Source organism: Oncorhynchus clarkii, chromosome 7 (assembly GCF_045791955.1).
Source record: "Oncorhynchus clarkii lewisi isolate Uvic-CL-2024 chromosome 7, UVic_Ocla_1.0, whole genome shotgun sequence".
Lineage (NCBI taxonomy): Eukaryota > Metazoa > Chordata > Actinopteri > Salmoniformes > Salmonidae > Oncorhynchus > Oncorhynchus clarkii.
The window spans coordinates 76576499-76601749 of NC_092153.1; the positions used below are offsets into that span (position 1 = coordinate 76576499).

At 41.8% G+C, this 25251-nt stretch overlaps 4 protein-coding genes across 5 annotated transcripts; 2 read left to right on the plus strand and 2 right to left on the minus strand.

Annotated features, from left to right (window-relative positions):
- Nucleotides 1–2994: 2994 nt before the first annotated feature.
- On the plus strand, nucleotides 2995–4492 carry LOC139414459 (E3 ubiquitin-protein ligase RNF182). Its single transcript, XM_071162370.1, has one exon. It carries the CDS (start codon nucleotides 3146–3148, stop codon nucleotides 3944–3946), a length of 801 nt encoding a protein of 266 aa, XP_071018471.1. The 5' UTR covers nucleotides 2995–3145; the 3' UTR covers nucleotides 3947–4492.
- A 2228-nt stretch (nucleotides 4493–6720) lies between these two features.
- LOC139414460 (regulator of G-protein signaling 9-binding protein) lies at nucleotides 6721–7763 on the plus strand. The gene is made up of 2 exons (XM_071162371.1): nucleotides 6721–6931; nucleotides 7228–7763. The coding sequence occupies exons 1-2, from the start codon at nucleotides 6730–6732 to the stop codon at nucleotides 7761–7763; spliced, it is 738 nt and encodes a 245-aa protein (XP_071018472.1). The 5' UTR covers nucleotides 6721–6729.
- Nucleotides 7764–8746: 983 nt separating this feature from the next.
- LOC139413860 (ubiquitin-conjugating enzyme E2C) lies at nucleotides 8747–12647 on the minus strand. 2 transcript variants are annotated; one of them, XM_071161679.1, is made up of 7 exons: nucleotides 12332–12647; nucleotides 11735–11843; nucleotides 10952–10979; nucleotides 10752–10838; nucleotides 9291–9495; nucleotides 9068–9127; nucleotides 8747–8915 (listed from the first exon to the last, which is right to left on the minus strand). In XM_071161679.1, exons 2-7 carry the CDS (start codon nucleotides 11833–11835, stop codon nucleotides 8878–8880), a joined length of 519 nt encoding a protein of 172 aa, XP_071017780.1. In that variant the 5' UTR covers nucleotides 11836–11843; nucleotides 12332–12647; the 3' UTR covers nucleotides 8747–8877. The 2 variants fall into 2 exon arrangements, with proteins under 2 accessions (XP_071017780.1, XP_071017781.1); XM_071161680.1 differs by having other exon boundaries at nucleotides 12328–12388.
- Nucleotides 12648–13085: 438 nt separating this feature from the next.
- Nucleotides 13086–24841, minus strand: LOC139413859 (deoxynucleotidyltransferase terminal-interacting protein 1). The gene is made up of 13 exons (XM_071161678.1): nucleotides 24451–24841; nucleotides 23985–24055; nucleotides 23279–23375; nucleotides 19688–19786; nucleotides 19520–19588; nucleotides 18826–18879; nucleotides 18666–18727; nucleotides 18354–18399; nucleotides 18040–18098; nucleotides 17810–17870; nucleotides 15641–15712; nucleotides 14352–14407; nucleotides 13086–14099 (listed from the first exon to the last, which is right to left on the minus strand). Exons 1-13 carry the CDS (start codon nucleotides 24526–24528, stop codon nucleotides 13985–13987), a joined length of 939 nt encoding a protein of 312 aa, XP_071017779.1. The 5' UTR covers nucleotides 24529–24841; the 3' UTR covers nucleotides 13086–13984.
- Between the last annotated feature and the right edge of the window lie 410 nt (nucleotides 24842–25251).

Here is a 25251-nt window from a genome sequence, read left to right on the forward strand (position 1 = left end):
ATGATAGTGATAAAGGATGTAGCTCTGGGATGTAGGCTATATGATAGTGATGAAGGATGTGGCTCTGGGATGTAGACTATATGATAGTGATGAAGGATGTAGCTCTGGGATGTAGGCTATATGATAGTGATGAAGGATGTAGCTCTGGGATGTAGACTATATGATAGTGATAAAGGATGTAGCTCTGGGATGTAGGCTATATGATAGTGATGAAGGATGTAGCTCTGGGATGTAGACTATATGATAGTGATGAAGGATGTAGCTCTGGGATGTAGACTATATGATAGTGATGAAGGATGTAGCTCTGGGATGTAGGCTATATGATAGTGATAAAGGATGTAGCTCTGGGATGTAGGCTATATGATAGTGATAAAGGATGTAGCTCTGGGATGTAGGCTATATGATAGTGATGAAGGATGTAGCTCTGGGATGTAGGCTATATGATAGTGATAAAGGATGTAGCTCTGGGATGTAGGCTATATGATAGTAATGAAGGATGTAGCTCTGGGATGTAGGCTATATGATAGTGATGAAAGGATGTAGCTCTGGGGTGTAGACTATATGATAGTAATGAAGGATGTAGCTCTGGGGTGTAGACTATATGATAGTGATGAAGGATGTAGCTCTGGGATGTAGGCTATATGATAGTGATGAAAGGATGTAGCTCTGGGGTGTAGACTATATGATAGTGATAAAGAATGTAGCTCTGGGATGTAGGCTATATGATAGTGATGAAGGATGTAGCTCTGGGATGTAGACTATATGATAGTGATAAAGGATGTGGCTCTGGGATGTAGGCTATATGATAGTAATGAAGGATGTAGCTCTGGGATGTAGACTATATGATAGTGATAAAGGATGTAGCTCTGGGATGTAGGCTATATGATAGTGATGAAGGATGTGGCTCTGGGATGTAGGCTATATGATAGTGATGAAGGATGTAGCTCTGGGATGTAGGCTATATGATAATGATAAAGGATGTAGCTCTGGGATGTAGGCTATATGATAGTGATAAAGGATGTAGCTCTGGGATGTAGGCTATATGATAGTGATGAAGGATGTAGCTCTGGGATGTAGGCTATATTATAGTGATGAAGGATGTAGCTCTGGGATGTAGGCTATATGATAATGATAAAGGATGTAGCTCTGGGATGTAGGCTATATGATAGTGATAAAGGATGTAGCTCTGGGATGTAGGCTATATGATAGTGATGAAGGATGTAGCTCTGGGATGTAGGCTATATTATAGTGATAAAGGATGTAGCTCTGGGATGTAGGCTATATGATAGTAATGAAGGATGTAGCTCTGGGATGTAGGTTATATGATAGTGATGAAAGGATGTAGCTCTGGGATGTAGGCTATATGATAGTGATGAAGGATGTAGCTCTGGGATGTAGGCTATATGATAGTGATGAAAGGATGTAGCTCTGGGGTGTAGACTATATGATAGTAATGAAGGATGTAGCTCTGGGGTGTAGACTATATGATAGTGATGAAGGATGTGGCTCTGGGATGTAGGCTATATGATAGTAATGAAGGATGTAGCTCTGGGATGTAGACTATATGATAGTGATAAAGGATGTGGCTCTGGGATGTAGGCTATATGATAGTAATGAAGGATGTAGCTCTGGGATGTAGACTATATGATAGTGATGAAGGATGTGGCTCTGGGATGTAGGCTATATGATAGTGATGAAGGATGTAGCTCTGGGATGTAGGCTATATGATAGTAATGAAGGATGTAGCTCTGGGATGTAGGCTATATGATAGTGATAAAGGATGTAGCTCTGGGATGTAGGCTATATGATAGTAATGAATGATGTAGCTCTGGGATGTTGGCTATATGATAGTGATAAAGGGTGTAGCTCTGGGATGTTGGCTATATGATAGTGATGAAAGGATGTGTGGATACAATTATTGGATAAAGACAATAGGCTGATATTGAAGAAATGCATAGACCCAAATTCATTGAATTAAGTATTGGTAAACTGGTGTTGACATTACCAACATTTTGACAACAACCTGACACCTTGTCCGTTCATGCACTCTGAAATGAAAAATAGAATTCGGTCAAGGTTGATCATCTGTCGTAACTAGTGCATATTTTTTTAAAGGAGTGGAGCAGTCCCAAACGGAAATAGCAGTAGGCTGGATTCAAACCCATGCAGCGTACTGTATATGCAGCGGTTTAGCCTGCAAGACAATCAAAAGGCCCCTAGTGTTTGGATTTCCAATGTTCCCTGACATATATTCCCTTGTGTTCTTTCCACAGAGGAGGGACCATGTTGCTGTACCAAGGTCCTGGGAATACCTATACTGGGAATACCACTGCCCCTCTCTAGCTGGATCATCTGACACCAACTCCCCCAAGATTTCCTGACGGATATAATCCAATTCATCCCTCCATATTTTGGATATTCGAAGCAATAGTGGCATTGGCACATGTAAACATGGTTCCCGCCTTCTATACACTTGTGTATTTTTTTCTGTTTACACATTTTACACATAACAGGGATTTTCAAAACCGGAATGTTCTCTCATTAAATTGTTCAAATGTTTTTGTCATTGGAAAGTCATCTGGAGAGGAACATCTCTGATCCGAGGTGGGCATGCGCTACGTTTTGGTAGCGCCCAGTCATACAGCATTGTTGAAGATGTAAAGCTGTCTAACGTCAGTCCTATGCCCTCAAATGCTAATTTATCACCATACATTGTTGTGAAAGTAGAGCCATACTCAGCTTGCATACTCAACTGTGAATACGAACTCTATTATTCAGGGTGTTCAGGATCAACCATGAACATATATCAGAGCATGATTGTTACCTGTGCAACGTAGGTGTGAATGTATTTTTTACTATGAAAAGGTGTACAAAAGTATGAGCCATCATATCAGTGTCTTAAATCATCATTTGGATTCCACTTCTTGTGCACGTCAACGTGGACAATACCAATTAATAACATTCACTGTATCTTCAAACAAATCTTTTACAGAAATCGTACAAATCTTGGGACAAAACTTTACCGGAGAGACCGCAGCTGTTGTTGAAAGTGCAGGGTGTCTCTAGAGCACGGCACTGCTGCATTAGTGCCTACATTTCTGGCTAGCTGGGCATCCCTCCCTCCCTTCTCTCTCTCTCTCTTACAATGAGCCAGAAGTTGGAGAAGTTGACCTTGGAGACGGACCAGCCTCTGGTCTACACCGTGGAGGAGCTGGAGTGTAAGATTTGCTACAACCGTTATGACACGCGTACCCGCAAGCCCAAGGTGTTGGGCTGCCTCCACCGTGTCTGCGCCAAATGCCTGAAGAAGATCGTGGAGAACTCGTCCCCCAGCATCGTCAGCTGCCCCTTCTGCCGCCACGAGACGCACGTGTCCGACGATGACATCTGGCTGCTGCAGGACGACAGCAACATCCTGGCCATCCTCACCTACCAGGACCGCGCCAGGAAGAGTGGCGGTTCCATCACCCCGAGTGGGGAGGTGCTGCTCACTCCGGGCAGCCTGAGTGGGAGTGGAGGTGGAGAGGGTGGCTGTGGTGGTTCTGGGGGAGGCTGCGTCACAACCGGTGAGCAGTCACACAGCTCCTCCGACTGTCTGGTCATTACCATCATGGAGGTGCCGGGCGAGTCGCAGTCATCAGACTCCATGAGCATGCTCAATATGGTGCGCCTGTACCGGCCCGCCAGCCTGGCCTCGCTGCCCTGCCACCTGCCTGCGCAGAAGTGCGGCGCATGGACCTCTCGCACCTTCCCCAGCTTCCTTATCGGCGTCCTGTGTCTAGTCTACTTCTCATCGCTGCCGCTGGGCATCTATCTTCTGATGATCCAGCAGCTCACCCTGGGAATCATCCTGGTCAGCCTGGTGCCCTCCACCCTGGTTCTGTGTGTCTTCTACGGCTTCTGTCAATGCCTGTGCCATGAGATCATGCAGTCCATAGCCACATAGCCACGCCTCCGCTTAACTCCCCTCCCCCATCCTAATACCAATGTATTTCTATCAGTGGATGTGACATAGCAAGACCTGTAAAAGACAAAGCCAAATCACCAATGCAAATCTATACACCCTGTCCTTTTGTAAAATACACCCCCCACCCCTTCCTTTTACCTTCTTCAGATAATACCAGCACTAAAGCATCCGAGTGACCACTTGGATTTGGATGTATGGCTTGACTATTCAAGACAACCTGTGAAAGGCCCACGGCCTGATGAATGGTTTTCTAATTACACAGCTCAACCTGCATCAGATTGCTGCCGTTTGTGTTCATGCAGCTCACCGGAATGGGCTTCAGTTATTACTGTGACGATCACCAAACTGTATTGTTCAAAAATAATATGATCCTCTCAGTGTTAACCGTACTGTGGTAGAATACCCATCTGCTCGACTTATGGGCAACGGACTATGAAAACCCATAGTTTTAAGGATGTATTCAGACACTCAGCATAGTCACCATGTATACGCCATGTTCCTAGTTGCCTTTTAAAGGCATGTCTGTTTGTGCCCCTGCAGTAACTTAACGTTGTAAAACCTGTCTGTGTCATTGCATTGGGAACGGACAAACCGCCTAAACTGTTACTAGATATTTCAATAAAAGACTCAAGACACTTGTGATCTTTGCCATTCTTTTTTTTTTTTTTTTTTCCCCATAACCCACATTTCCTGGGCAACTGATTCCAATTTGCACTATTAATAGGATACAATCACATTCCTTATACTTAAAAATGAAGATGGAATAGGTTATGTAAAAATGCAAAACATCCTCAAGTTATCATATAGGAACACGACACAGCTACATAAGAAGATTCATGAACACTACCCACAAGGGACTGGAGAAATCAATGTATTATCCACAGTAGTCTTACCCGCAGTAGAATTACCCGCAGTGAAAAGTGTACCATTTTGTGATGTGTGAATCAGTCGGTTCCAGCCCCACAGACCCATTCTGCTAAAACGCTGACGTTTTGCTAACTCGAGCTAATTTTAGTGTTGTTGCTCCGGAGACCTGGCACATGGGAGCACCCCCATGGCATCGAAGGACCTCGGCTCCTAAAAGCTTCTTGTTAGCTATTACAGGAGAGCAACGCAAAGGAATATCTGGCTGGCACAATCAAATGCTGCTAATTATAAGAAACCTTACCTAGCACTAGAACTTAGAAATAGCATTAATCAACCACAATATGAATATGTTAGAACCACACAATTTGTGCAGAACCCGTGTCTAATGGTAACACTCCCAGTCTATTAGATCATGTCCACCATTTTTTTAGCCTTTATTTAACTAGGCAAGTCAGTTAAGAACAAATTCTTATTTATAATGACAGCCTACACCGGCAAAACCCGGACGATGCTGGGCCAATTGTGCACTGCCCTATGGGACTCCCAATCACGGCTGGTTGTGATACAGCCTGGATTTGATTTGGTGTCTGTAGTGATGCCTCAAGCACCGAGATGCAGTACCTTAGACTGCTGTGCCACTCGGGAGCCCAAACTAGCAACCCTCCAGTTGCTGGCTGGCCTCTCTAACCGCTAGGCTACCTGCCACCTCAACAATAAAAAAGCATCCAAAAACACAACTTCAGATATGATTAGGGAATATGATTTGTCAAAATGTGTTGACGTAAACCACTTTTATTTATAGAAGAAGAGCCAAGGGCACAGATGGTTCCATGGGCCTCAGCTGCTAGGGATGGCCTAATTGAATAGTGTCTCCCTGAAGACCAGTTCCTGCCAGTGCCAGTAAGGAAACAGTAAGCAGGGGGTGTGTGGAGGAGGAGCCCAATACTGAGGGCTCACCCTGAAGTTGCTCAGTTGTTTTCAGTCCTGTCGAAGGTTGTCAACTTGGCCGTAGGCTATAAGAAAGCATGAGACCCTGAGGAGACTTCAAAACGGAGGTGGGTTCTTAATCTAGCTTGATTATTTGGTAATGAATAAGTTGCGAAGTAGCTAATAACTCTTGATTCCTAATTCCTTTATTTATGTTTCATATGTGGTCATTGTAATATTTGGTGGAGTTAGTGGCACAATATAGACTACTGATAGTAATGCTAAGTATAAATGTTTATTGGAATATAAAAAGGGAGACAATATAAAGCAAATACAACTTTATATTTTTACAGTGAAAATTATATGCCAATCATCAGAGATTACATTATCAATACTCAGGTCTATATTGGTTTAATAATACCAGTCCATTTACCTGGTTTAGTGAGACTGTGTGAAGAAACATTAATTCCATCACAAGGGCCATGACAAGGTTATTGTTTGATGGGCTAAAAGACGTCAACCAGTGATTTTTGTACTTTTACTGTTGAAGCGATATCCCAAATACAGTAAAGCACACACACGAAAGGGTCAAAAATATGTTTTGAGCAAAATAGTTTTTGTTTTCTGACACAAGCGCAAACATCAAGGAGTATGGAATTCAAGGACTTGGTCTGATGGTAATCGGTGATGTCGACGGCCTCCCCCCTTGCTTGAGGAGCAATAGAGAACAAAAACCACCCCCACCCACACAACTTGTGCTGTCATGACATACCCGGACCAACTATTGAGATGTGCCTTTTGTTAGGTAAATCAGTTAAACGAGGTGAAAGGAGACTGGAGTGTCACATCAAGGTCAGAGTGGCAGGGCTGGGTTGGTTACTTTCTAAATGTAATGTTACCTAAATAAAAAGGTACCTAGGCTGTCCAAAATTGTAATCGGTAATTTAGCTCTCTCTTGCAAGGTTCAGATGAATCGGTGGCGGAGATCAGTGGATGAGATTCAGGCCAGGAAACGGCAGGTCACAGAGTGTGAGCGTGCCCTGGAAGCCCTGTGCAAGGTGACTGCCTGTTTCCAACAGATGGCCATCTCTATCGGAAGTAACTCAGACGGCAGCTTTCTGAGAGAGGAGATGGACGAGACCAGAACACTGGCTCATAGAATCTGCACAGGTAAGGTCTCCACTATAATGCTGTTGAATGTTACATTAATCTCAAGATCTGACCCCTTTCTTATTCTATAATTTAATGGGGTTCCACAAACAAAAGGGGACTGTGATCTGACCCCTTCCATTCAAATTCAGGTCAAATCTTTAAGTGCAACATTCTCTCAGCCAATTGGTGTCTAAAAAAAATATAAATTGTTGACAGCACTGTCTTTTCAAAATCACAAGTGCAAGTACTTTGTATAGACTGTAAATCATACGCAAATTCCACTGTGAATAATTGTGCATCGTCTCATGATCCAGGGTTGCACAGACGTCTGGTCTCTCTATTGACAGAGAGGGCGACTGAACCTGGACAAGAGGATCAATTACAGGTGCAGAGACTGTGGGTTCTTTTCCTCACTGGGCTAGAGAACCTCCAACAGGACCTGCACAAAGCCAGTGACTTAATAGACCGCTTCCCTTTGAAACAGAGAAATGACCGCCGGGCCCTGGTGAACACAGGAGCTACAGATGGGGTCACTGGGGTGTCTGCCCGAGCTGCTTCAGTCCAAACCCCGTGGCTAGCAGTGGAGGTGGAGCAAAACCCTGACCTAAAGACGCACATCACCCAGATTGACACCCTGGTCAAGGAGATGCTCCAGAAAGTCAGCATTCCTTTCTGGGCAGTGGAGGCTACCCAAGAGGCCTGGGTGGAAGGCGCTCAGTCTCAGGACGCTGCACACGATCAGGATGAGACTCTGGAAGAGATGATGGTGGTGTCCCAAGATGACCAGATGCCTGGGTGTTGTCAACCTCTAAACTGTAAGTTAGGGTGTATGTTTTGTCTATCGACCTGAAGACTGGGGTGCTCTTAAACTGTTAATCGTCAGTAAAACTTTGAATAAAGCCTCATTCATACTGTACATACACCGTGCAATAACTGCAAGTAGCTTTGCAAAATGGCATTCCTGTGTAAAAACTCAAATGTGCAGTCCTGCAATTTTAAAACGACAGTACATAGGACCGGCATTTTGCATAGCGCCGTGTTGCGAACACATGGTATAAATTAGGTTTTTACATGCAGTAATTTCTATTTACTAATGAAAATTATGAACGTTAAACATCTTTAGATGCAGTCAAAGAACACATGCTTTAAGGTATGATCAACTATAAAAGAGCTCCTTGAAGGATAGATGTGCATGTTAAAGACCTTGTATACCTAGGTTATTGATTCATTTTGTAATACGCTGACTACACCAGGTGGGTGCATCCAGCCACACAAGCAGGTTGAAATAGCAAAACAATAATGGTCACCAGTCAAAACAGTCATGGACATTTAGCTCGCTAAATGGTCCTGGGTAATAAAAATTGCGTTATTTTTCCCCGAAATACACCAGGTCGTTTTTCCCCCCTTTGAGGGGTTTTGACCTATTGAGTCACAAAATCGTGCGCCCTCTACTCCGACAATTAAGCCACAGATAAAAGGGGAAACCTAGTTTCTTATTATATCTCCTTCATATGTCAGTTGGCAACCAACTTTAAGGTGCATTACCATCAACTGGACTTGAGTGTGGACCTAAATTCAGCTTTCAATCACCCACGTGGGTAAATGCTCCTAAAAACCAATGACAAGATGGTCTTGCGACACAAATAGAACCAAGTTGTCTTTTAGCACCTGGCTAGAGACACACGCAAGCAGTTTGGGTAAAATGATTGAACATTTATTTTGTAACAGGGCCGGTGTGGTCAGCATGTTAGAATGAACGCTGTATTGATTGCTTGAAAATGTGTTATGCAAATTAAATAAAGTCAAATGTTGATTGGAAAATAACCAACAAAGCCACGATTACACTTTATTCACATAAAGTTTATACAAACATAAAAATATTGTACAGACATACCCAGTATTTACATATCAGAAGAAAGAAACACTTAAAAATAGAACACATGGCAGGATTGTAGGATCTTGGGTCAGTTCTTGTAGGTAGACTTCAAATGGGCTTTGAATGCTGTAAGAAAGACCTTTGTTCAATACCATACAAGTTTAACAAAACTGTTTAATTCATGACACTAATATTTACAATGTGCATAACAAATTACCTATGGGCCCTGGTCAAAATGTGTGAGATCCTATTGTAACAGACATTGTCCATCTACTAACCTTCCTGGTTATGCCAAAGCTCAGCAGCAGCAGTGTTCAAGGGACTCTCATTGTTGGGCTCTGGACAAGACAGATTTTGGTACAAGGTTAGCCAAAACTTGACAGTGGCACAAAACCTAAAAAAATAAAATTGATTTGATCTCGGTGTATTGATAAATCTGATCAGACCCCCTTATGAAAATGGTTGGGCGACAACAGACGCCTAAATAAAAAGACACCTCACCTCCTAATAAACTCTGGATGGAGAGCAGGATGGAACGCACATCGTACAGAGCTGACCATTTGTCTTTCAAGATATCCAGACAGATGAATCCCTGATCGTCAACGTTGGGGTGGAAACACGACGTGATGAACTTCACGCGTGGGGCTTTGTAAGGGTAGCCACTAGGGAATTCCAGCGACAGCTTGTACCTCAGGCCTTCGTAAACCTAAGAGAAGGAAGAAGGCTGACATTCTTTAATATATACTTTGTTTAAAAAACTGCACAAAAGCTAATCAAGGCGAGCATTTGAATGTTGACGGAAGACATGTAGATCTTGTTATGGCATCCGTATAACGCCTGAAACAGTTCATGCATATATTCTGACGACCTTTTGGTCACCGGCAAGAGTTTGGCTGTTCATGCACACATTTCTGTTCAGAGGCAAGCCAAAGCCCACGCCCCTTCGTCGGTGATTGGTCAAAAGTAGGTAATGGCTTGTGGTCTTTCAACACGAGACAAAAAAAAAAAAAACACCATTGCTTCTTGACACACTGCTCGCTTAAACTGGAAGCCAGATGCACAAATGTGGCGGAGGAAACGCCGTACAGCTGGTGACCGAAGTCAGCGTGCATGCGCCCGGCCACCACAAGAAGTCGCTACAGCTCGATGGGACAAGGACATCCAAGCCGACCAAACCCTCCCATAACCCCGATGAAACTGGGCCAATTGCGCGGTCCCTCATGGGTCTCCGGGTCGTGGCTGGGAGCTACACCTCCAGCACTGCCTTTGACCACTGTACCGCTTGGGAGGCCCTACACCAAACATCTTAGTTCGTAAATTCACTTTGGCTATCTACTCCAAATTCAGAGCATTCTCATCGGTGTGCCAGGGCACAGAATAACTGTCAGTAAACGTCAGCAACAAAGCGTAATTAAATTGTTGCCGGCAGCAGTCAGTCACCAAAGCTCTGGATAATCAGCTCTGCTAGGGCAAGTAAAATAGTCAGTGAGGCACTCTCATGTGTCTGGAAGTAGCTAGCCAACATTAGCCAGTTAGCTTGGATGCTTGACTGCCGTTGATGTCAGAACGCTCGGATCAACACTACTCCTCAGCCAGAGCGTCCACTCTGGCACTTCAGATTGAATTTACGAACACACCCGTAGCTGGATGTAAAATTTTGTGACCAAGATCTCCTCAGCAAAATTTTTTAACTAATGACATTTATTGAGTCATCTTAAGTTAATTATATTTTGAGGAGGTGGCTACGGCATCTCAAGTTCACACTTGTATTGCTTTTCAAGCAACGGTCTTTTAAGGGAATACGCAAGCACAAGCGGTCTGTTCGCCTAGCCGAAGCATGCCGACACCTTTACCCATGTTCATCTGGCAGGGTTACACACCATCTACATTACTGGTCTTACAATCAGAGCCCCTGCCAACGATCCACTTTTCATGGTGGAGTATAAAGAAACCTTTACTTACTGTACCCTGAGCGCCGTCTATCGTTCCGATCCACTTAAAAAGGTTGTCAGATTCTGGGAAAGCCGAGATCCCCTTATGTCCAGACATCTATATGACATGTGCAAGAAATAACCTTCAGATCTAAAATAGCTGCTTTCCAAATAGATCAATTGACATCTCCAATTGTGATTAGGACATAGCCCTACACAAGGAACACTTACCATTAGTGTCATCAGCTCTTGTTGAAGTCTAGGGAGTTTTTAAAAAAAAAAGACATTTAAAATGTGCCCAAACTTTGTGCAATGACTAGCCCATATCCCAATGTAAGTAGTACTAATCACCCATCTTAAAAATCAGCTAACATGTAGGCTGTTACAGAACAATACTGTTTGGTTCACTTAACAGCTAAATGGCAATTTCTCTAGGACTATTTGTTAAGACCCAGCCTTAGTATAAAAGTAAGCAGGGAATAAATCTAGAGTATTCGCGGTAGCCTAGCGTTTAAGTGTGTTGGGGCAGTCACCAAAAGTTGCGTTTTGATTACGGAGACAACTAGGTTAAATAAATATGTCGACATGACGTTAAAGAAAGGCACTTAACCATAATTGCTCCTCTATGTCGCTCTGTATAAGAGCATCTGTTAAACGACAAATGTACTCCGTTCTCTCACTTCTGCCCCACAACCACTAGCGGAGGACAGCTCCCGTTGAGACAGACCATTGAAAGATCGTGTCCTGGCACCCCGATGGTGTAACCAGCTTCCCCTTGAAGCTATGCCCAGTTTCCCGAAACCCTTTCTTTTGAAGATGTAGGGTTATCCTAAATAATTGCACTGCACCTCCACACAAAGAGCCTTTCGTGAACAAACACGCACTTAACCCGCTTCTGACTTTGCTGATCGCTACTTTGACAGATGGTTGTCCCACCTAGGCATCTTAAGATGAATGCACTAAGTCTATCTGGGTAAGATCGTCTGCTAAATGACGATAACAAATGTCACAAACCTTTTAGTGACTGAGCCCTTTGCGGCACTCCCACCGGTCTCATTGCCTTTCAGAGCGGCTGTGGATGAGGAAGCTGCAGGGTCCATATTTTGAGAGGCCATACTTGTAACTTATTGGAATAACAATTCGAGAGAACGGTAAGTAGTTAGCAAAATAGAAGGCAACAAACAAAAAAGTACACGTTACTTGAAACACTCAAATGCACGTTGTATCTGGCATTTGGCTTCGTGCTAGCAAGCCACTAACCATCATGACGTTAGCTAAACAAGTTACAGTAGTTAGCTAGCAAACATTTGATTTGAAGTTGCCTTGGCTAATTAACAGTAGTTAGGTTTGCATTGGCTAGCACAGAGATCCTATGACCTAAACATAAACTGTCGAATTCACACGACAAGCCAATAACACAAATGGGTATATTTGCTAATCATGTTAGCATAGCAAGCTAATGTTAGCTTAGTTAACGACGCAGTTAGCCGAGTGTCGTCTCGTTAGCGTTATTAATCCTGCAGTGCTGACTTTTTAGCCAAGCTAAAGTTTGTTGATTAACACTGCCTATCATATACTTCTGAATGAATAATAAAACGTCGCCATACTTGCCTGGTGTGTCGGTTCTATCCACCGACTCTATTCTTCTGCTACTGAGTTTTTCAAACTGTGTCGGTACCCGCCCACCCGTTTAAACGGCCTATATCAAATCGGTGTCACCACCCCATTTACAAATATGACCAATCGCAACTTCAGGTTTAAAACAAAGCAACGCTGTAGCAACCATTCGGAAGACTGCACTTTACAAAACACTTCGATGTCATTGGGTGAAATATCATTCGGAAGAGACAGATTTGCCTATGGTTGTACGGTCGCATTGAGTCTAAACACAAACTCGCGTTCACATGCTAGTCGGAACTAGTGAATTCGGAAATGTCCGACTTGCTGATTCGTTGAAAGCAGCACGTGTGTAACGATAACCAGTTAGCAAGTTGACTATGTGTTTCATAGTCCAACGAGCACTTAAACGCGGCATGAGCAATAGTCGGTCGGCCAGTCATAATTATGGCTAAACCGCGCCCATTTCTACAATGTATATTCTTAAAACCTAACCATACTAACACCGCTAGCCGTGTTTCTACCCCTAACCTTAAATTGAGACCAAAAAGCAAATTTTTGTTGTCAATTTTAAAATGTGAACATGTCTCAATAATATATATTTACCTCCACTATTGTGGATTAAAATATCTCACACATTTGCTTCAATATTTTAACGCAATAAACCATATAAAAAGGTAGACAGACATGCAATGGATATTTGAATAGAACAGCTGTAGATAAAATAAACGTTCTGACAAACATACTGAATAAATCAGACATAGACAAATCAAAACCTTTATTTCTAAGCGAATAAGGTTGATTCATGTCTTCACTAGAAAAAAAGTATATGGTCTAAAAGTTCATCATGGTCTATATGCCATGAAGTACAATGACATAAAACCACCTGACATTGTGGAAACATATTACAATATAACATTGAGAATACAGTTGAAGATGGGAAAACAAAATGACTGATTTTACAAGAACAGTAACTCTTTATCTTACTCCTTATATTCAATGTGGGGGGAGGCACCAAGAACCATTCTATTACCAAGGGGCCATAGGCTGCCAAAGAGCCCCTTTTAACCATCAGAGTACTGTAAGGAGTGTTTTGTTTTTTAATTAAGAAAAAAAAGGAGGGCATTTCTTCATCAAATAGAACTGATCAATTACTGACTTGGCTAGTTAAATAAAAGTTATATTTATAATATATATGTCTATAAAAATAAAAAATAAATCTGTAATGGTATACAATGAGATCCAAAAGACACACGGGCAAAAAAGACATTGGCACTCTTGTACAGTCTCTCGTGATTTGATACGATTGATATATTCATTATTTCCGTGGTTTTCTACAGCTGTATCAGAAATTGACATTTTACATTTGAGTCATTTATCAGACTCTTACAGAAGCAATTAGGGTTAAGTGTCTTGCTCAAGGGCACATTGACAGATTTCTCACCTAGTCGGCTCAGGGATTCAAACCAGTGACCTTTTGGTTACTGGCCCATTGCTTTTAACCGCTAGGCTACCTGCCGCCCACAAAATGGCACCCTATTCCCTTTAGCACACTACCTATGTCCAGGGCCAACAGGGCTCTGGTCAGCAGTAATGTATTATATAGGCTAGGAAATCGGGTGCCATTTGCCAAGGTAGACTAGGACTCTACTCCTTCCCTGAACTCTGGACCTCCATGGCCTTCTGCATCTTCTCAATCATCCACCCGGGAACTGTGAAAGGCTTCAACTCAACTGGCGTCATTTTCAGGTCAGGGCAATCTCTTTAAAAAAATAAATAAAAACACAACAGAATCTTAATCTCACCCTGAAAACAGTGTAACCCCCTTTAGGCTTGATTTTAGCCTGGTCGTCCCAGATCTATTTGAGCTGTAGGCTATAGCCAATTTATCTGGGGTGACCAGGCTAGGCATGCCTGGTTTAAGAAGTTAATATCCATCGAAGATTCTCCATTCAATGACAGATGAATTGACACTTGTTGAGTAAAATGGGGGCCAACAAAACATCTTCCTTACTTGTAATCATTACTCAGAGAAAGGTCCTGGACATCCTCTTCAATAAGGAGATAGGCCTATAAAATTATAAAATGTTTAAATCATGTTAGATTAGCTTACATTAGTTCATAGATTTAGCAGAACATACTAGTTTTTAAAAAGGTGCAAATATGTAGAAATCTCTCCTCCATTACCTGGTTGTTCAAATTCTATAATTTCCGCCTAATTTCAGTTTGTAATAAAACAAGCAATTTATAGTGTAAAGTATCACATTACAATCTTTTCAATAATCAAAAATATTGTATTTTAAGCTGATGGGCATTCACTCACTGCTCTAGGATGTAGTGAAATAAGGGTCAAGAGGGTGCTACTAAATTAATGTCTAAACGTAGTTCTTTGCGCTATGCCATTATGAATCAGATTCGACTAATCATTAGATTGGTCTCTAAATATTATAACCTTAGAGGCCTCCCGACCGAGTGGCGCAGTGGTCTAAGGCACTGCATCGCAGTGTTTGCGGTGTCACTACAGACCCGGGTTTGAATTATAACTTTAATATGCTAGTACTTAACAGTGTTGATTAAATAAGAAGGTAGACTTCACTTAGAAAAACCCAATTTTTGTCACACAGGAACCTGTAGCCACTAGCTAGCTAGTCAGTTTGCGTTAGAGCCGTTCTGCCCGCGGAGCATTAACAAGGTTCTATTGACCAGTGACCACTTTCACTCTAATCATGCTAAATTATCTGAGTAGATAGTCTAACTTGTGAACCATATATGGTAGAGACATAGGGTCTGGACTATTGTTTTTTTTATGCAATTCTATATTGAAATTCTATATATTTTTTTTAATATTGAAATAATAATGTTATGGGTGAACACCCTGAACACCCTGTCCTTATTACTTCATTTTTAAACAAGTGGCCTTTGTTTTATGTGGCATACTACAATATAGTGACATAATGGTCATGTAATTTTATGGTGTTGTAGCAATCTATTTAAACTAGAAGATGATATTTGTAATATTTGTATATGAAGCTGATGTGTACAAAACTGAAAGTAAAAAGACACAAAAGCTAAACTTAAGGACGGGAAGCATAGAAATGACCACTTAGACTTGCTTTCAATGAGAATGACGGATCTATAACTCACATTTCTATGTGAATTTGGTCGGGTCGCCCACAAAAGATCGGTTTCTGCTTTAGCCAACTCTGCATGAAAACTAACATGACAGAGGAGTTTGGCTAAAGCAAGATCTGCGACCAGGCTAGAGATCTGCGACCAGGCTAGAGTTGGAAACAGAGCTCTTACCATCTTTCCACCTGTAGCTCTCATATGCTGTCTCTCTGCCAACCAGTGTTTGTCCTGGGCATCGGCAGCATACTGAAAACACACACAGACACAGTACTTTATTACTTGGCTGTAAGCTTTGTAATGGTTTATGGTAGGGCAGAGGGGATGGTCGTCTCACTCACAAGTTGGTTAGCATAATATAGCAGACAGTGAAAAAAACGTCACAGCACATGGCCACTCCGGTTCCACATTTACTTTAGACTTTTTTGATTCAATTCTATGTGCTCCTTTAATTCAGTTATTAGCTACCAATGTACACATGAAATACAATTTGAAATACAATGCGTACTTCTAAATCTACAGGTTGTTGTGTAACCATAAGATAAAACTTTACAATTCATCCACCTACAGGTAAATGCCAAATAAAGGAAACACCAACATGAAGTGTCTTAATATGGTGTTGAGCCAGAACAGCTTCAATGCACCGTGGCAAAGATGCTACAAGTGTCTAGAACTCTATTGGAGGGATGCGACATCATTCTTCCACGAGATATTCCATCATTTAGTGTTTCGTTGAAGGTAGTGGAAAACGCTCCAGAATCTTCCATAAAGTGTTCAGTTGGGTTGACATCTGGTGACAGACGGCCAGGGCATATGGTTTAGATTTATTTTATGCTCATCAAACAATTCCTTGACCACTCGTGCCCCTGGAAGAGACCACTCCCATCAGAATATCAATTATTCACCATAGCTGATCTCACAGAATGGCTGTGTATTTCTTGGGGTTTTACCCTGCCTTCTAAACCATCAGAGCCACCAGAACCTTAATTTCCTCAAGTGTTTCCATTATTTTGGCTTTCCACTAGATGTTGGAACATTGCTGCGGGGACTTGCTTCCATTCAACTACAAGAGCATTAGTGAGGTTGGGCGATTAGGCCTGGCTGGCAATCGGCGTACCAATTCATTCCAAAAGTGTTCGATGGGGTTGAGGTCAGGGCTCTGTGCAAGCCAGTCAAGTTCGTCCACACCGATCTCGACAAACAATTTCTGTATTGACCTTGCTTTGTGCACGGGGACATTGTCATGCTGAAACAGGAAAGTTGCCACAAAGTTGGAAGCACAGAATCGTCTAGGATGTCATTGTATGCTGTAGCATTAAGATTTCCCTTCACTGGAACTAAGGGGCCTAGCCCGAACCATGAAAAACATCCCCAGACCATTATTCCTCTTCCACCAAAGTTTACAGTTGGCACTATGCAGTCAAGCAGGTAGCGTTCTCCTGGCATCTGCCAAACCCAGATTTGTCTGTCGGACTGACAGATGGTGAAGCGTGATTGAAAACTCCAGACAACGCGTTTCCACTGATCCAGAGTCGGAAAGGTAGCATCCTATGACGGTGCCACGTTGAAAGTCACTGAGCTCTTCAGTAAGGCCCTTCTACTGCCAATGTTTATCTGTGGAGATTACATGGCAACAGGTGTAGCTGAAATAGCCGAGTCCAGTAATTTGATGGGGTGTCCACATACTTTTGCATATATAGTGTATATCGATTTGGATTCTGCATTTAGTGCTTATTAAACCTTCTAGATGATGCAGAGCAAATTCATTTATTTTACAACCGTTTGATATACAACCACATGTACATCCTGCATTTATTATCACCTGACGGAGAGAGCAAGAGAGAGAAAGAGAGAGAGAGCGAGAGAGAGCAAGAGAGAGAAAGCGAGAGAGAGCAAGAGCGAGCGAGAGCGAGCGAGAGAAAGCGAGAGAGAGAGAGAGAGAAAGCGAGAGAGAGAAAGCGAGAGAGCAAGAGAGAGCAAGAGAGAGAAAGCGAGAGAAAGCGAGAGAAAGCGAGAGAGAGCGCGAGCGAGCAACACAATTAAACCCAACCAAAACATGAGAAAACAAAAATAAAATCACTTGACATATTGGAAAGAAATAACAATAAAACTGAGCAAACTAGAACCCATATTTATGTTTATTTATTTTCCCTTTTGTACTTGAACTATTTGCACATAACATGATATCTGCAAAGTCTTTTTTATTTTGAAACTTTTGTGGGTGTAATGTTTACTGTTAATTTTTGTTTATTTCACTTTTGTTTATTATCTACTTCACTTGCTTTGGCAATGTTAACATATGTTTCCCATTCCAATAAAGCTCTTAAATTGAATTGAGAGAGTTACCTTGAAGAGGTCAGCATGTTTGATGTAAATCCTTCCTCTGGTGCCACCCATTCCTAAAGCCCTACAATTAAGCAGGGATTTCAGGTTTCATTAGAAACATAAGATAAAAACAACGAAGACCAAAACAGTTGGTGGACCACGCTCCCATGTAACTCAATTTAATTCTCTTTTTTTTTTTGCGTGTGAGTCAATGAAACATTGTTAATACTCAACTTCCAATTTCCACTTACTTATTTGCTCTGGACCCAAGAACAAATGTGCTCCCTTCATTCAGTCTGGAAGGGTCCCACTGTAGAATGTGAAAACATTGTATTTTATAGGGAAAATGTATCATACTCAAATCCAAGGAAAATAATGTAAAAAAAATAAAAAATAAAAGTCAAATTACTATTCACCCAAAAAGGACAGTTTGTGATCTTTAAAATGCTAGATTGCATGAGGGAAACTTGTTGTTATAAGTATATGGTATAATTGATAAATGACTATTGCATTCAGCCATTACCATATAACTAATTAATAGAAGCAATAACATATCAACTCTTACCTTAGGTCCCTCACGCTTTACGGACTCCGATGTCTTGGGCTTAGGCCTACAGAACATGCATATGGATCACAGCATTTTACATCATACAAGTTTGAATATTCACGTTAATCTAGATCTCCATTGAAGAAATATGCGATGACAAAGTTGTATTTCACCTTTATTGAACTAGACTTAAGTAGCATCACTTGCATGTGAATTAGAGTTTGAGCATTCATGCAGCAGTGATTTTACATGTAGGTTTTGACAATGAAAACAACTGCTCACTGACAGCAAGGTAAAAAGACGTGTTGTCGAACAGGAGTGCATACTCACACATTACTATACATAGTAGGCTTGAAAGTGGACCCGACAGGAGCTGTCATGCGCCCTTTCCGCTGGGAGAAAGACATTGCCATATTGTCAGTTATTCTGCGTTCAGGGTTTTTTTTTTTTTTTTGATGAAGGTTTATTCTACAAGGGCAGACGAGTTTACCTTCTTTGGAACAGGGCTGGATCTTTGACTGGGCTCATCCTCCAGCTTCACCCGCTGCAAGAAAAGAGATATTGTCGCTGAAGTGGAAGAGACAGCGATAGCATTATATCCTTATTTTCCCTCCAAAAACTTCATTCAAGATGTGGAGGCAATAAGACTAATGCGATGAGGAAATCACTCATTCATACTTCCAGCCGGCATCCTCACTTTTTTTATTTGACCTTTTTTTAACTAGGCAAGTCAGTTAAGAACAAATTATTTTGTACAAAGACGGCCAAAACCCGGACGACACTGGGCCAATTGTGCGCCGCCCTATGGGACTCCCAATCACGGCAGGTTGTGATACAGCCTGGGCTGAGATGAGATGCAATGCCTTAGACCGTTGCGCCACAACATCCCTTTTTGGAAGCGTAAATCAGTGTCATGTTCACTTAAAATCTGTAACTTCACTTATGATGACAACTACGTTTAAGTTATGAAACTCGGACTCATTCTAGATGAGTGTTTCTGCAATACATCTCACATCCTACCTCCTCGCCTCCTTCTCAACCGTATTGGAGGAAAAGGGCCAAGGTTCCTAACCTCCCCGCCAATGCACTTTGAGGTAAAGAAAGAGGAATGTGAGGAATTGATGAAAGATGGATTGAGAAAGAGCCATTGTGATTTTCACTCCCCCAAAAAAATCTTCCTTTACCTTGACTGGAGGCTCAGGGCCGGATCTTGCCACTGCCGATTTCTCCCCGTCTGAGAAGAGCTGTTTGGCCTGACCATGAACAGGAACATTACTCATAGATGTCTCTGTGCATTAACCACATAACCTAAACACTGACACTTCTTGAAACACATTTAGTTGGCATCTTACATTTTCCAAGCAGTTTCTGCAGGCTTCTCGGATCAGCTGCTCGGTCTGGATGTCCTCTTCGAAGTTCTCCTTCACGTTGCTGGCTGCTTTCTCAAAAAACTGTCGCAAAGAAAGAAAAAAAGATTGGCACCCCTGTTTTCAGTACTGCAGCACCTTACCCGTTTGAGGGTAACAACACGGAGGATTTTTTGTTTTATGAGATTAGAGAGCACATTGGAAGGGATTATTGGCCATTCCTCCATACAGAATCTTTCCACATTCTTGATCTCCTTCGTCTATACTTATGGACTGCGGAGAGCTCTATTTTCATGTAATTTGACCATAGCACTGCCTGGAGTTTGATAAAAGGCATTGGTGCTTGGACTGGAATCGGTGCTATGAGTTTGGGTTTGGAAGCATACGCAGAAAAGTACCTCATACTTACGGTAAAATATGGTGGTGGGTCTTGTACGTTATGGGGCTATTTTTACTTCCACTGGGCTTTTGTTAAGGTCACAACAGCATCATTAACGTTACCAGGACATTTTAGATCCAAAACCTGGTTACCTCTAACAGGTGGCTGAGGAGAGTGCTAGAGTATTGTAAACAGGGGTGTCAATAATTTTGACTCCTATCTTTTTTAGATGTGTTTATTACGTTTCCAAACAAAATATATTCCTTGTTAGTATAAAATAATATATTTTCCATATTTTTTGGAGCACATATATCTCAGTATTTGCATTATTTATGTTATACAGTCTTTTCCTCATCTTGATCAAGGGTGCCAATAATTATGGACCTGACTGTACGTATGTATATATGTATGTACAGTACCAATCAAACGTTTGGACACACCTATTCATTCAAGGGTTTTTCTTTATGTTTACTATTTTCTACATCAAAACTATGAAATAACACATATGGAAACGTGTAGTAACCAAAAAAAGTGTTAAACAAATCAACATACATTTTTTATTTGAGATTGTTCAAAATAGGCACCCTTTGCCATGATGACAGCTTTGCACACGCTTGGCATTCTCTCAACCAGTTTCATGAGGTAGTCACCTGGAATGCATTTCAATTAACAGGTGTGCCTTGTTAAAAGTTCATTTGCGTTATTTCTTTCCTTCTTAATGCGTTTGAGCCAATCAGTTGTGTTGTGACAAGATAAGGGTGGTATCAGAGGTGTGGACTCGAGTCACAAATATGATGAATTACAACTCGACTTTGACTTTAACACCAATGACTCGTGACTTGACTTGTACTTGAGCCTCATGACTCGACCTGACTTGAAACCCTCCCCAAGCCCAAATGTAAAAAATTATGCTAATGAAAAAAAGTGTGCAGCGCATTAACTCTTAATTTAACAGATTACAGTTTGAATCGGACAGCAGCCAATCAAATTGTGCCAGCTGAGAAAAAGTTGCATGTGGCAGTGCAGAGGAACATCGGCAGTGAATTCAGATGGAGGCCTTGGAAAGATACTAAATGATTATTTTCGGATATAAAGACGCTGTATCAACAAAAAAATGGATTGCAACTTGCAAAACACACGGGAAGAAAATTACAGACGGAGGCACAACAATTTCCAACTTTGTTCGACATTTGAAGCTGCACAAAGAACGGTAAGTCGTGGCTAATATAGCCAACAGCTATTTATTTTATTACTTTACTAGTGTATCATGTAGGCTAACGTAACGTTAAATCAATGAGCCTCCACACAGTCAGTCAGTGCGGGAACATGATCATTGCCCCCAAGATTGAGCTAAACCTGGCTAGGCAGTTGGTAGCCTAAATCCTGCCTGATGTTACTGCTGTTCCTAGAACCATTGACACATATTAGCCTACCGTAACCACACAAAGAGAGTGTGTGTGTGTGTTAAGGATGGGCGATTGTGTACAAGCCTACATCGCCAGATTGCACCCCATAGCGATCCTCGATAGTCAATCACTATTGGGGGGGGGGGGGGGGGGGGGGGGGGTCTTTCATGGCTACCCATGTATTTCCATGGAAATATAAAGTTTATTTGCTAAGTAATACATGCATTGATATTTTTAAAAGCATTCATGATTTGCGTAAATGTAATATGCTGACTATTACTTGTTAAAAATATGAAATGGTATTACATTTGGTGAAGAGCACATTATGACTTGTTTAGGACTCAAAACTCAAAGTTTAGGACTTGAGATTTGACTCGGACTTGCCTGTTTGACTTGGGACTTGAGTGGTAAAGACTTGAGACTTACTTGTGACTTGTAAAACAATGACTTGTCCCACCTCTGGGTGTTATATGGAAGATGGTATTTTACCAAATAGGGCTAAGTCCATATTATGGCAAGAACAGCTCAAATAAGCAAAGAGAAACAACAGTCCATTATTACTTTAAGACATGAAGGTCAGTCAATCCGGAAAATGTCAAGAACTTTGAATGTTTCTTCAAGCACAGTCACAAAAACCATCAAGCACTATGATGAAACTGGCTCTCATGAGGACCGCCACAGGAAAGGAAGACCCAGAGTTACCTCTGCTGCATAGAAAACAATACTAAAAGACACCAATAGGAAGAAGAGGCTTGCTTGGGTCCAGAAACATGAGCAATGGACATTAGACCGGTGGAAATCTGTCCTTTGGTCTGATGAGTCCAAATGGTTGATTTTTTGTTCCAACCGCTGTGTCTTTGTGAGACGCAGAGGAGGGGAAAGGATGACCTCCGCATGTGTTGTTCCCACCGTGAAGCATGGAGGAGGAGGTGTGATGGTGCTTTGCCGGTGACACGGTCAGTGATTTATTTAGAATTCAAGGCACACTTAACCAGCATGTCTACCACAGCATTCTGCAGCGATACGCCATCCCATCTGATTTGCGCTTAGTGGGACTATCATTTGTTTATCAACAGGACAATGACCCAAAAGACAACACCTCCAGGCTGTGTAAGGGCTATTTGACCAAGGAGAGTGATGGAGTGCTGCATCAGATGACCTGGCCTCCACAATCACCCGACCTCAACCTAATTGAGATGGTTTGGGATGAGTTGGACCACAGAGTGAAGGAAAAGCAGAAACTCAGTCAAGAATGTTGGAAAAGCATTCCTCATGAAGCTGGTTGAAAGAATACCAAGCGTGTGCAAAGCTGTCATCAAGGCAAAAGGGTGGCTACTAAATCTATTTTGATTTGTTTAACACATTTTTTTGGTTACTACATGATTCCATGTGTGTTATTTCATCGTTTTGATGTCTTCACTATTACTCTACAATGCAGTAAAGATAAAGAAAAACCCTTGAACGAGTAGGTTGAAGGGGGGGCATTTCCCCCTCAGAAATGTTTGGGAACTTGCAGGTGCCTTGGTGGTAACATCTCACAGCAATAACTGGCAAATCTAGTGCAGTCCATGAGGAGGAGATGCACTGCAGTACTTAATGCAGCTGGTGGCCACACCAGATACTGACTGTTACTTTTGATTTTCAGTTTTTGAATCTTGTTATGTTCATAAATATTTAAACATGTTAAGTTTGCTGAAAATAAACACAGTTGACAGTGAGGACGTTTCTTTTTTTGCTGAGTTTATAAGCACCCCCCCCCCAAAAAAATGTATGTATATACAGCAGACTCACCTTCATGTATTTTCTGAAGACTCCCATAATGTCCTCATTGAAGCTGGGCTGTAGAACTGTTCGCAAGAGGTCCATGGATATAACAGGGTCTGTGTAGCTAGATGCACAATGACACTACCAGCTATAGCACACCTTTTGTAAAATCGGTCTGGAAAGTCACTCAACATCGTCATCACAGTTTCTGCTCTATCTTAACTTGACAATATTACACATACACAATATTTGGTTTTGTAACAAAGAGATTCTCCTGTACTTTGTTTACTTATTAGCCAGTAGTATTAGTTCTAAAAGTAGAGCTTGTGCTCCCCGAAAATTGCGTACTGTCACATTATGTTCACCACTTCATTGCGCTCTCTCGCTCTGCTGTTAGTGCATCATGTGCGTCTTGCTAGTTGTCACTCATATGGCGAGGGGCTGATTGCTCATTGGTTGAAATTGATGTGGGGGAAAAAATACTGCAGTACATCTTCTAGAAAAACAGTTGCTTTTAAAACTTGGGTTTTCATGGCTAATTAAGGTAAGACAGTAATTCTGCTCATAGATGATGCATGTATGAACTACACATTGACACATCCAGCTCAAAGCGGGAGGTTTAAATAAAATAAAGTAATTGCCAAAGTTTAGGAGAATGTCTTTAAAAGCAGACTAACAATACTCAAATGTGTTTTTGTTGGTGTACTATCCCTTTAACAGTCAATCAACTTACCTCATGGTCATCTGTGAGCGTCTGCCCCGGCGGTAGACCTGTCTGTGCTTTATCATGATGTTCCATGGATTCTGGAAGAAGAGGCCAAAGGATGCACAGAGTCATTGAATGTCACCTGAGTCATCATCCCATTCCCATCACATGAATTAGGGTGTGTTGACAACTACTTTTCCACATTCCCCTATGTTCAGTGACATTTGAAATGTTAGTTAGATATACATTTTAATGACAACTGTAACTTGCTGAACTTGTCGACTAGCTGATAGTTAAAACGACAATCGCTATCGATCCACCTCATCGAATCACTTCCAGGCACGATCGGAATGAGCTCGAGCGGTCAATCTACGAAATGTCACATTGTTGTTCACATTGTTTCTCGTAACATAGTTATGTAACGTTAACTGTGTAGGAATCACACTTAGTAACGGTAATCATTTGGCAATTTTAATGCATGCTCAGAGCTCACCATAGTTTGTATGGGCGGCTGTTCAACAGCATCTTGTTGAAGCCAGTCCCTCCGTCCCTCACCTCGATGGGCACCCATTTGGCAACAGCCCTTTTGGTATCTGGCTGGATGGAGTGTGATTGATCCACGAGGACGGTAAAAGCTTGAGACGGCGACCAAGACAACTATTTTTGACGAGGTTGTTACAGAAGTGTGCAATGCTCAAATTGGGCTTACGTAATAGTCTGATTCGTTTTATTTCAATAGGCTAAAATGACCCAAATGCTGATTTAAATGCGCGCTGGCAAATTACTTCCGAGTATTTTTTTTTTACAGAATATTCTAGCATTGAAAATAAACCATTATCCTCTTTTCTAACCACACTGTTGTTTTAAAGAGCCAGGGTGTTTTTCAAGAAACCAAAGCGAACTCTTTACCGCCATCTATTGCACGGGAGGTACAAAAATGTATTTAGCGCACGCGTAAAAGCTACGAAGGCGTGTCCGTGCGACGAAGGCTTTGAACCATTGCAGCCGCCATATTTGTTGGGGCTTTCAGAAGCAACTCAAGACCATCAGCGTTTGGGGGAAAAAAATGACTATTGCGCTCTATCACCTGTTTCGTCTCTTAACATTTAGGTTGTAGTGACCAGCATTGCAGTATACATTTTTCTTTCACTAAAGTAATATGGAGTAATGCAACAACTATGGCATAATGTACAGGTATGTGATATTTTCCAAGAGATGGCTCTGGGGAACCTTTAGGGGGTTCAAAGCCCAAAACATGGGATGTCAGCAGACCAGTCAGTCAGCATCTTGAAGA